At 43.8% G+C, this 12,657-nt stretch overlaps 1 protein-coding gene and 1 long non-coding RNA gene across 15 annotated transcripts in view; one reads left to right on the top strand and one right to left on the bottom strand.

Moving 5' to 3' along the window:
* Nucleotides 1-12,657, top strand: part of EZH1 (enhancer of zeste 1 polycomb repressive complex 2 subunit) — a 45,434-nt gene that overhangs the window by 13,668 nt on the left and 19,109 nt on the right. For 5 of the 14 annotated variants that reach the window (XR_013405745.1, NM_001257456.1, XM_077968994.1 and 2 more), the window contains 7 exon segments: nt 395-485; nt 2,021-2,148; nt 3,226-3,354; nt 6,838-6,957; nt 8,357-8,477; nt 10,970-11,146; nt 12,224-12,326. Coding sequence is in view for 13 of the 14 variants with exons in the window: in NM_001257456.1 (NP_001244385.1) it covers nt 2,032-2,148; nt 3,226-3,354; nt 6,838-6,957; nt 8,357-8,477; nt 10,970-11,146; nt 12,224-12,326 (767 nt within the window). In the remaining variant the exon portion in view is untranslated. 14 annotated transcript variants of the gene reach the window in all.
* Nucleotides 1,128-4,173, bottom strand: LOC144335724 (uncharacterized). Its single transcript, XR_013406847.1, has 3 exons — nt 3,175-4,173; nt 1,721-1,838; nt 1,128-1,375 (listed from the first exon to the last, which is right to left on the bottom strand). It is a non-coding gene; the product is annotated as an uncharacterized LOC144335724 (long non-coding RNA).

Genomic DNA, 12,657 nt, shown 5'->3' with positions numbered 1-12,657 from the left:
CTCCTGGCCTCTTAGCAACCCTCCCACCTCGGCCTCCCAAAGCCAGGCATGATGGTGGGCGTCTGTAATCCCAGCTACTCAGGAGGCTGAGGCAGGAGAATGGCGTAAACCCGGGAGGCGGAGGTTGCAGTGAGCTGAGATCCGGCCACTGCACTCCAGCCTGGGTGACAGAGTGAGACTCAGTCTCAAAAAAAAAAGAAAAATATAATTTAATAAAGTAAAGGGCCTCTTCCCAAATGGCATCAAGTATTATAGAGACCTGTCTTAGACATACAAAAATAGTAGGAGAAACCTTGAAGTCTTCCTGATTCTGGGGGAAAATCCTACCGAGGGTTTCAGGGTCTAACTTGCCGCACTAACTTAATAGAACCACTGTCTGTTCTCTTTTGAAAAGCTGGACATCTGTTCTGCTGTTGTGTCTTGCCATTCTCCTGAAGAACAGAGGCACACCATAATACCCAACACTTCCCCTTGCATTCTATGAGGTAGGTAAAGTATATTATAATACATACTTCTTTAAAACATTGAACCTTAATTCAAATACCAAAAAAGGGAGGATTTGCATTGCTATTTCCATATGTCTTGCTGCTGACTTGGAGATGAGATTATACTGCTGTCATATCCTACTTTTACTGCTAGGCATGTGGTAGATTTAGACAATTTGGCAGTATGGTTTTGTAACATAGGTGGGTCTTTCCATGAAACCCTTGGATGCAAACTTGGTTCTTGCTGACCACTTCTCTTACTCAAAGTAAAGAGAAGACTTACATATCTTGAAGTAATCCAAGTTCCTAGTAACTGTGGGAGAACTTCTTGAGTGGTAAATTAAAAACAAGATACCACAGGAGGACAGAGGCTAAGCTTTTTGATAATTGGACCAGAAATTGCTAATGTGAAATGTTGTTGTTTTTTTGTTTGTTTTTGTTTTTGTTTTTGCTTTGAGATGAAGTCTTGCTCTGTTGCCCAGGCTGGAGTGCAGTGGTGCGATCTCGGCTCACTGCAACCTCTGCCTCCCAGGTTCAAGCCATTCTCCTGCCTCAGCCTCCTGAGTAGCTGGGATTACAGGCGTGTGCCACCACACCCGGCTAATTTTTGTATTTTTAGTAGAGACAGGGTTTCAGCATGTTGGCCAGGCTGGTCTTGAACTCCTGACCTTGTGATCCACCCGCCTTGGCCTCCCAAAGTGCTGGGATTACAGGCATGAACCACCACACCAGGCCATTTTTTTTGCGGGGGGATGGAGTCTTACTTTGTCACCCAGGCTGGAGTGCAGTTGCGCGATCTTGGCTCACTGCAACTTCTGCCTCCCAGGTTCAAGCAATTCTCGTGTCTCAGCTTCCCACGTAGCTGGGATTACAGGCACAAGCCACCATGCCTGCTAATTTTTTTGTTGTTGTTTTGTTTTGTTTTGTTTTGTATTTTTAGTAGAGATGGGGTTTCGCTATGTTAGCCAGGCTGGTCTCGAACTCCTGACCTCAGAAGATCTGCCCACCTTGGCCTCCCAAAGTGCTGGGATTACAGGCATGAGCCACCATGCCTGGACTTGTTTTTTGTTTTTTTTTTTTTTGTTTTGCTTTTTGAGACAAGGTCTCTCACTGTCACCCAGGCTGAAGTGCAGTGGCGTGGCCACGGCTCACTGCAGCCTTGACCTCCTGGGCTCAAGCAGTCCTCCCACATCAGCCTCCTGCGTAGCTGGGACTACAGGCACTCGCCAGCACACCTGGCTAATTTTTGTATTTTCTGTTTCACCATGTTGCCCAAGGTGATCTCAAATGCCTGGGCTCAAGTAGTGCTCCCACCTCGGCCTCCTAAAGTGTTGGGATTACAGGCATGAGCCACTGCCTCTTTTTTTTAAATTGAAACTTTTTGTTGAACTCACACATTTGGGTTCTTTAAATTTATGTTTTTATGAGTAAATTTAATGGGAATGAAAGCATAATTGATTTTTTTTTTTTTGGTATTTGAGGAGTGCTTCATTTCCAGGCGATAAAATGCTAATTCTCATCTCTGTCTCTCTTAGATTACAGCAAGATGGAAATACCAAATCCCCCTACCTCCAAATGTATCACTTACTGGAAAAGAAAAGTGAAATCTGAATATATGCGACTTCGACAACTTAAACGGCTTCAGGCAAATATGGGTGCAAAGGTAAAAAAATAATTCCCAAGTGAAAGTTTATGTATTTCAATATACTGATCCAATGTAAAGGGGTTGGAATTTTTTTTTAACTTTCGTTTTGAAATCTTAACAGGGCCAGGCGCAGTGGCTCACACCTGTAATCTCAGCACTTTGGGAGGCTGAGGCAGGTGGATCACCTGAGGTCAGGACTTCGAGACCAGCCTGTCCTACCTGATGAAACCCCATCTCTACTAAAAGTACAAAAATTAGCCAGGCGTGGTGTCGTGCGCCTGTAATCCCAGCTACTCGGGAGACTGAGGCAGGAGAATTGCTTGAACCCAGGAGGTGGAGGTTGCAGTGAGCCGAGATGGTGCCACTGCACTCCTGCCTGGGTGACAGAGCAAGACTCCATCTCAAAAAAAAAAAAAAAAAAAAGGCCAGGCACGGTGACTCATGCCTATAATTCCAGCACTTTGGGAGGCTGTCAGGCAGATTGCTTGAGGCCAGGAGTTTGAAACCAGCCTGGCCAACATGGTGAAACACCGTCTCTACCGAAAATACAAAAATTAGCCAGGTGTGGTGGTCTGTGCCTATAATCTCAGCTACTTGGGAGGCCGAGGTAGGAGAATCGCTTGAACCTAGGAGGCGGAGGTTGTGGTGAGCTGAGATCACACTACTACAATCCAGCCTGGGCGACAACAGAGCAAGACTCCCTCTCAAAAAAAAATAATGTATTTATTAATCAGTTAAGTAACAATGTATCTTTTTTTTTTTTTTTTTTTTGTGAGATGGAGTCTCGCTCTGTCGCCCAGGCTGGAGTGCAGTGGCCGGATCTCAGCTCACTGCAAGCTCCGCCTCCTGGGTTTACACCATTCTCCTGCCTCAGCTTCCTGAATAGCTGGGACTACAGGTGCCCACCACCTCACCCGGCTAGTTTTTTGTATTTTTTAGTAGAGACAGGGTTTCACTGGGTTAGCCAGGATGGTCTCGACCTCCTGACCTCGTGATCCGCCTGTCTCGGCCTCCCAAAGTGCTGGGATTACAGGCTTGCGCCACCGCACCCGGCCTAGTAACAATATATCTTAATCTTTTCCATGGCTTTGCTAGGCTTTGTATGTGGCAAATTTTGCAAAGGTTCAAGAAAAAACCCAGATCCTCAATGAAGAATGGAAGAAGCTTCGTGTCCAACCTGTTCAGTCGATGAAGCCTGTGAGTGGACACCCTTTTCTCAAAAAGGTACTTTTGGGAGTTTAAGCTCAGTCTTCCTCTCTTCCTTGGGCTTAAAGCTTTTTCCTATATTTGTGACTTTTTAGAGAGTGAATAAGTAAGACAAGGTATAGTGGCTCACACAAGTATTCCCAGCTATTTGGGAGGCTGAGGTGGGAAGATCGCTTGAGGTGAGGAATTTGAGACCAGCCTGGGCAACACAGACTGTGTCTCTAAAATTTTTTTAAGAAAATTAGCGAGACGTGGTGGTGCACACCTGTAGTCCCAGCTACTTGGGAGGCTGACGTGGAAGGATTGCTTGAGCCCAGAAGTTCAAGGCTGAAATAAACTATGATTTCACCACAACACTCCAGTCTGGGTGACAGAGAAAGACCCTATGTCTAAAAAAACAAAAAGGAAAGAAAGGAAATAAATAAATAAATAAATAAGGTTAAGGTTAATAGATACAGTTATTTTAGTCAACTTTGAATTATTAAGATAGTAAATCTGTAGCTTCAAGAATAATCTTGGGGGCCGGGCACAGTGGCTCACACCTGTAATCTCAGCACTTTGGGAGGCTGAGGGAGATGGATCCACTTGAGGCCAGCAGTTCAAGACCAACCTGGCCAACATAGCAAAACACCGTCTCTACTAAAAATACAAAAGTTAACTGAGTGTGGTGGTGCATGCCTATAATCCCAGCTATTTGGGAGGCTGAGGCCTGAGAACCTCTTGAACCTAGGAGGCAGAAGTTGCAGTGAGCCAAGATCACGTCACTGCACTCCAGCCTGGGTGAAAGACTGAGACTGTCTCTCAAAAAAAAAATAAATAATAAATAAATAAAAGAATGTTCTAGTTAAGAAACTTTGGCAGGACGTGGTGGCTCACCCTGTAATCCCAGCACTTTGGGAGGCCAAGGCGGGTGGATCACCTGAGGTCAGGCGTTTGAGACCAGGCTGGCCAACCTGGTGAAACCCCATCTCTACTAATAGTACAAAAAAATTAGCCAGGCATCGTGGCGCACTTCTGTAATCCTAGCTACTAGGGATGCTGAGGCAGGAGAATCGCTCGAACCTGGGAGGTGGAGGTTGCAGTGAGTTGAGATGGCACCATCGCACTCCAGCCTGGGCAACAAGAGCAAAACACCATCTCCAAAAAAAAGAAACTTTATGAAAATAAATTATTATAATTATTATTATTTAGAGAGAAGATCTCACTGTGTCACCCAGACTGGAGTGCAGTGTCATTATCATAGCTCACTGTAACCTCCAACACCTGGGAAATAGATAATATTTTTCAAATATAAAAAGTAAATATTATCCAGGCATGGTAGTATATGCCTATAATCCCAGCTACTTGGGAGGCTGAGGTGGGAGAATCACTTGAACCCAAGAGTTCAAAGCTGCAGTGAGCTATGATCTCCAGCCTGGGTGACAGAGTGAGACTCTGTCTCTTAAAAAAAAAGAAAGCAGAAGCCGGGCACAGTGGCTCACGCCTGTAAACCCAGCACTTTGAGAGGCTGAGGCGGATGGATCACCTGAGGTCAGGAGTTCAAGACCAGCCTAGGCCAACATGGTGAAACCTTGTCTCTACTAAAAATAAAAAAATTAGCTGAGCATGGTAGTGTGCACCTGTAATCCCAGCTACTTGGGAGGCTGAGACAGAATTGCTTGTACCCAGGAGGTGGAGGTTGCAGTGAGCCAAGATTGTGCCACTGGGCAACAGAGTGAGACCCTACCTCAAAACAAAAAACAAAAAGTAGATGGTGTATTGAGAGCAAATATCTTTCCTGAATCAGAATGTTACTATAATTTCTATACCACTTTGCTTCTCCATGTACTATCCCTATCACCTATGCAGCTAAGTTGATGTCCACTGTCTTAAAGTTTAGGTCTTCAGAAAACTTCCTCATCTCTCAGGACTTTCAGAGGCTCTTTATTGTTATGTACGACCCAAGTAGACGAACAGTTTGAGTTGGAGTAAACATCAGTTGAGTATGGGAAGTACTATGCTGAACTCTGTAGAGGACATAAAGGTGAAGAAGAGTCCCTGCTTTTGGCCGGGTGTAGTGGCTCACACCTGTAATCCCAGAACTTTGGGAGGCCAAGTCAGGATGATTGCTTGAGTCCAGGAGTTGAAGACCAACGTGGGCAATATTTAGTGAGACCCTGTCTCTACAAAAATAAATAAATAAAATTAGCTGGCTAACTGGATGTAGTAGCACATGCCTGTGATCCCAGCTGCTTGGGAGGCTGAGGTTGGAGGATGGCTTTAGCTTGGGAGGCAGAGGCTGCAGTGAGCTGTGATTGCACAACTGCTCTCAGCCTGGGCAACAGAGTGAGATCCTGTCTCAAAAAAAAAAAAAAAAAGAGTTTCTGCTTTTCACAGGTTTGCAGTCTACGGATTCCTTTTGCAAGATGATGTTATAAAACTCTCAATTTATTAATTTGTTTAAAAAATTTTTTTTTGTTTGAGATGGAGTCTCGCTCTGTCACCATGCTGGAGTGCAATGACGTGATCTTGGCTCACTGCAACCTCCACCTCCCGGGTTCAAGCGATTCTCCTGCCTCAGCCTCCCGAGTAGCTGGGACTACAGGCATGTGCCACCACGCCCAGCTAATTTTTTTTTTTTTTTTTGAGATGAAGTCTCGCTCTGTCGCCCAGGCTGGAGTGCAGTGGTGCGATCTCCACTCACTGCCAGCTCCGCCTCCCGGGTTCACGCCATTCTCCTGCCTCAGCCTCCCGAGTAGCTGGGACTACAGGCGCCCGCCACCATGCCCGGCTAATTTCTTTTTGTATTTTTAGTAGAGACGGGGTTTCACTGTGTTAGCCAGGATGGTCTCGATCTCCTGACCTCGTGATCCGCCCGTCTCAGCCTCCCAAAGTGCTGGGATTACAGGCGTGAGCCACTGTGCCCAGACTAATTTTTGTATTTTTAGTAGGGACTGGGTTTCACCATGTTGGCCAGGATAGTCTTAATCTCCTGACCTCGTGATCCACCTGCCTCAGTCTCCCAAAGTGCTAGGATTACAGGCATGAGCCACCATGCCTGGCCAAATTTTTTATAATTTTAAATGCCATCTGAATATTCTTAGTTTAATTTATTAGTTTGTAAGAACTAGAGGCTACTAAGATCATTTTTTTCTTTTTTTTTTTTTTTTCTTGAGATAGAGTCTTGCTCTGTCGCCCAGGCTGGAGTGCAGTGGCTCACTCAACCTCCGCCTCCCAGGTTCAGGTGATTCTCATGCTTCAGCCTCCCAAATAGCTGGGATTACAGGCATGTACCACCATGCTCAGCTAATTTTTGGATTATGTTTTTGTAGAGATGGGGTTTCACCATGTTGGCCTGGCTGGTCTCGAACTGACTTCAAGTGATCCGCCTGTCTTGGCCTCCCGAAATGCTGGGATTACTGGCATGAGCCACTATGCCCGGCCAATTTTAGAAGGAAATTACATTTCTTTCTTGGGTTATATGCCCGTCTTTCCCTCTCCATGTCATTGCTTATATTTCAGTGTACCATAGAGAGCATTTTCCCGGGATTTGCAAGCCAACATATGTTAATGAGGTCACTGAACACAGTTGCATTGGTTCCCATCATGTATTCCTGGTCCCCTCTCCAGCAGAACTTTATGGTATGTATTGAAAGCACTGGGGTGGTTATTTAAACTGTATGATTATCTTATGTTGATATGCCAGAGCTCCTCTTAGGGTAAAGATTGTCTAATACTTAACAAAGCTAGGACATGCAGGGCAGAACAAGGTAATTAACTTATTCTAAACAATATATATTGCAAGTTATTCTAACTTGTCAGATTTTATGCTCTCTCATGTGTGCTTTGGAATTGATGCTGGTTCTTTTTTAAATGAATAAGATTGGGCAAGACTTTAATTTTCTCTTAGTACCTTGGCCCAATATTATGCACAGTTAAATGCAGTCTAAATGAGACTCTTGAGGCTTGAGCAGGTTGTCTGCTCCCTGTTGATGGAGTAATCCTTTCTGAATTCTCTAAATGCAAGATGCTACAAAAACAGCTGAGACAACAGACATGCACACAGTCCTTTCATCTGGGCCTTTGTGCTGACTCCTATTAGGATTATTTGTGGTTTTGATAATCATTCCTCTCTAAATACTGCCATTGCTTATCATCTGCCTGGTGACAGATAGCCGTACTACTGGTTGGAATGAGGTTGAGGTTTATAGAAGGGAATCATCTCTTAGAATAAAACTTCAGAATAATTTTACTTGCTACTTGGGGATTTCAGAATGACTGTATTCTCTGCTGAGCACCTCACTCCCCCCAAATTATTTACTATTGTTTACTGCCAAAAAATATCCATAGCCTAGGCTGCAGTTGACTTTAGGTTCCCATTGAGTGTGACTGGCATGAGTTGTAATCATAATTTTTTTTTATTATTGGAGAATCTTAGTCCATTTTATAAAATACTCATGTCTTATGGTTACCCAGTTTATTTTGTAGTTAAATTGCACATCATAATCTTAGAAGCCTTCATTTTTATTTATCCATCTATCTCTCTACTTATGAAAACAATTAGCAACTTTTTTTTTTTTTTGAGATGGAGTCTAACTCTGTTGCCAGGCTGGAGTACAGTGGCACGATCTCAGCTTACTGCAACCTCCGCCTCCCAGGTTCAAACAATTCTCTTGCCTCAGCCTCCCTAGTAGCTGGGACTACAGGCGCACTCCACCATGCCCAGCTAATTTTTTGTATTTTAGTAGAGACAGGGTTTCACCATGTTGGCCAGAATGGTCTCAATCTCCTGACCTCGTGATCCGCCTGCCTCAGCCTCCCAAAGTGCTGGGATTACAGGCGTGAGCCACCACGCTTGGCCCCATTTGAGGTTTTTCTGGCAAAACAAAATGGCCAGTGTTTAAAATGCAGGAAACTCTGGGACAAAGGCATTTTTCAGGAGACTCAAGCAGCAAACAAAGTTCAGCAAAGATTCCACTAAATAGGAAAGAGGAGATGCATGATGGCTTCATGGAATGAATCACATCTGGTTTGATTTCAGGTAGAAGATGAGACGGTTTTGTGCAATATTCCCTACATGGGAGATGAAGTGAAAGAAGAAGATGAGACTTTTATTGAGGAGCTGATCAATAACTATGATGGGAAAGTCCATGGTGAAGAAGGTAGCGGTACTGAACTCTTTGGGAGAAAATTTTGTTAGAATCAGGCCTCTTATTTGGTACCTCATCATCTCGCCATCTTGCTTTTATCTTCTGCCCCATGGGGCACACACTGAAGAATATTTCAATGTCATCACGTGACTGGGAGTTAATTTTTTTTTTTTTTTGAGACGGAGTTTTACTTTAGTTGCCGAGGCTGGAGTGCAGTGGCGCAATCTCGGCTCACTGCAATCTCTGCTTCCTGGTTTCAAGCAATTCTCCTGCCTCAGCCTCCCAAGCAGCTGGGACTACAGGTGTCTGCCACCACGCCCAGCTAATTTTTGTATTTTTAGTAGAGATGGGTTTTCACCATGTTGGTCAGGCTGGTCTCGTACTCCTGACCTCAGGTGATCCACCCACCTCGGCCTCCCAAAGTGCTGGGATCACAGGCGTGAGCCACCATGCCTGGCCCAATTTTTTTATTTTTATTTTTTTTAGAGACAGGGTCTTACTCGGTCACCCAGGCTGGAATGCAGTGGCACAATCATAGCTTATTGTAGTCTCGACCTCCTGGGCTTAAGTGATTTTTCTGCTTCAGCCTCCTGGGGGGCTGGGACTACAGGTGCACTCCACCACATCTGGCTTTTTTTTTTTTTTTTTTTTTTTGAGACAGAGTCTTGCTCTGTCACCCAAGCTGGAGTGCAGTGGTGCAGTCTCGGCTCACTGCAAGCTCTGCCTCCCAGGTTCACGCCATTCTCCTGCCTCAGCCTCCTGAGGTAACTGGGACTACAGGCCCCCACCACCACGCCCGGCTAATTTTTTGTATTTTTAGTAGAGACGGGGTTTCACCTTGTGAACCAGAATGGTCTCTATCTCCTGACCTCATGGTCCACCCACCTCGGCCTCCCAAAGTGATGGGATTACAGGCGTGAGCCACCACACCCGGCCCTGGCTTATTTTTAAAATTTTTTTGTAGAGATAGAGTCTCACCACATTGCCCGGGCCGGTCTTAAACTCCTGGCCTCAAGTAATCCTCCCACATTGGCCTCCCAAAGTTCTGAGATTATAAGAGTGAGCCAACATGCCTGGTCCAAAATACCCTAGTTCGTTCTTTCTTTCTTCCTTCCTTTCCTTCCTTTCCTTCCTTTCCTTCCTTTCCTTCCTTTCCTTCCTTTCCTTCCTTTCCTTCCTTTCCTTCCTTTCCTTCCTTTCCTTCCTTTCCTTTCTTTCTTTCTTTCTTTCTTTCTTTCTTTCTTTCTTTCTTTCTTTCTTTCTTTCTTTCTTTCTTTCTCTTTTTCTTTCTTTCTTTCCCTAGTTATTTCTGATTCAAGCAGCAGAAACAGAAATAAAAATTATTTAAAGTACCCTCGTTAAATTTTAAAAGGAGTTGGGACATAAAAGGATTATGTAGTAATCAGTGGCTGGAGAGAAAGTTTATTGTATAAATAAGTTTAATCTTAGGACTTAGTTTTCCATAAGTACATCCAAGATCATTTTGTTCTTTATTTCTCTTTCTCTGAGAATGGCAGTGAGCCTCTCTGCCATACTTCTTTGATCCAGGCATCCCCTAGATGGTTTTAATAATCTGAATTTCCTAAAAGCAATTGTTTGGATTTAGTCATAATTCTAGAAAAGTCTGTCCATGTGTAAGAAATGGAAAGAGGAGAGGCTCCCCATCAATTTGTAAACCAACAGCCCCACCTGCTCTTTCGACAATTGTAGGCACTGTTGTGATGCTGTTGAACTACATTATTTGTCCACAGTGCCTCCTAGTGTTCAAAGACCTCCTAAATTGTAGTACATCTCCATAAAGTACAATTTTAGGAAAAATTGCTGTATTTTGATTTAGAGACGTCATTACTGACTCATCAGCAGCAAAGCCAAGAGAATTTTCATTTTTTTATTTTTTCTCTGCCCTACCGGAGATTGTTTGGACAAACTTTCGTGAGATTTTGAACCAGAATCAGAGTTGACTTGTGACTGAGGAAGTGAAGTTCTTCAGTAAGAATAAAGCCTATGGCTGGGCATGGTGGGTCACACCTGTAATCCCAGCACTTTGGGAGGCCGAGGCAGGTGGATCACCTGAGGTTAGGAGTTCACGACCAGCCTGACATGGAGAAACCCCGTCTCTACTAAAATACAAAATTAGCCGGGGTGGTAGCACGTGCCTGTAATCCCAGATGCTCGCGAGGATGAGGCAGGAGAGTCACATGAACCCAGGAGGTGGAGGTTGCAGTGAGCTGAGATCGCCCCTCCAGCCTAGGCAACAAGAGCAAAACTCTGTCTTAAAAAAAAAAAAAAAAAGAATAAAGCCTATAGCTGTATTCCTACTCTAGCCAGCTGCCTACTGCATGTGTAGTAGCCAGTCAAATGATTGTAATTTCCAGATCTCCCATGTGAAAATGTACACAATGTGACTTATCTGGGCCTCTGGAGTGAGCACAAGAAAACCTGCCTAGGGGGACTAATGGAATGTGAAGTCACCACTGCTCATCCTTCGAATCCTCATGTTTCAGAGATGATCCCTGGATCCGTCCTGATTAGTGATGCTGTTTTTCTGGAGTTGGTCGATGCCCTGAATCAATACTCAGATGAGGAGGAGGATGGGCACAATGACACCTCAGATGGAAAGCAGGATGACAGCAAAGAAGATCTGCCAGTAACAAGAAAGAGAAAGCGACATGCTATTGAAGGTACATAGCACTGGCTCCCTTATTCCGTTTTTAAAGTGACAGGGATAGGGAAGAAGGAAGAACTGGAAAGGTTTGTGGCCTATTAAAGGCTATTGGTGCTTCTTGTTGGTTCACTTAAAAGGAGAACATGATCATTAACTGATAGCTTCAGGTAGCTGTGACTTAGGTGAAGAAGAAAGTAGAAGAACTGACAGAATAATAATTGCTATTCATTTCTAATTATATGTGTTATATGAAATTGGGATCATGCCAATTTATGTATATGTATATATCAAATTGTATATCCCTTTTTATTTAATCTTATGAGTACTTTTCCATGTCACTATTTACTTAATTTAAAATTTAATACCTTAATTATATTATATGTTATGTAATTATACACTATGTCCAGGGACATAGTGTATTCTCTTTTATTATATCATAATTATAGTATCAGTCTAGTTCTTCAGCATCCACTTTATGATAGGATTCTTCTGTGTTCAGGTCTCTCCATGAACACTCTTTTCACCTCCAAATTTTTATTTTTATTTTAAAAATCTATTATTTATTATTTTTTTGAGACAGAGTCTTGCTCTGTCACCCAAGGTGGAGTACAGTGGCGCAATCTCGGCTCACGGCAGCCTCCGCCATCCTGGTTCAAGTGATTATTGTGTGTCAGCCTTCCAGGTAGCTGGGACTCCAGGCCTATGCCACCATACCTGGCTAAGTTTTGTATTTTTAGTAGAGTTGAGGTTTCACCATGTTGGCCAGGCTGGTCTCAAACTCCTGGCCTCAAGTGATCTGCCCCCTTGTACTGCCCTTCCCAAAGTACTGACTGGGATTACAGGCGTGAGCCACCTCACATCCAGATTCTAACTGGGACGGTGGATTTTGTGGTTAGTATGTAGACTACTCTAACTTCCTTATTTACTGGTAGCCTATATCAGATAAGTTCAGATAGCACTGATGTTTATGTATCTCCAAACAATCAGTGGTTAGGTAACAAAGCAGCTCTAATCAAAATGCTGCACAGATCGCACAGATTTGTTTGCATGTTCTGATAATCGCACTCAGGAGCTTTTTGTATTTTCAATTCAGGCAACAAAAAGAGTTCCAAGAAACAGTTCCCAAATGACATGATCTTCAGTGCAATTGCCTCAATGTTCCCTGAGAATGGTGTCCCAGATGACATGAAGGAGAGGTAGGGAAAGTTGTCCCACTTAGGCCGTATACAGAGTGCTCGGGACAAAACCTTTATTCTCTTCTAATTTTTGGTTTTAAAAAGCTTTGTTTATGGTAAAGGCATTATGATTTGCCTGTACTTGGATTATTTTTGCTTACTCAATTACCTCTGAATGCCCCCCTTACTATATTAAGGGTCTTCGTATACTGGCTTTTGAGTGGGTCTGGGCAGAGAACTTTTACTCTGCCATTTTTCTGGAGAGTTGCTCCAGCACCATCTTATCAAATCCTTCCCTCCCCTTACTTTCCAACATTTGCCCAACCCAGCATAATTACAATGGTGTACCCAC

Source organism: Macaca mulatta, chromosome 16 (assembly GCF_049350105.2).
Source record: "Macaca mulatta isolate MMU2019108-1 chromosome 16, T2T-MMU8v2.0, whole genome shotgun sequence".
In the NCBI taxonomy this organism is placed as follows: domain Eukaryota; kingdom Metazoa; phylum Chordata; class Mammalia; order Primates; family Cercopithecidae; genus Macaca; species Macaca mulatta.
This window is presented reverse-complemented; position numbering and strand designations above follow the sequence as displayed.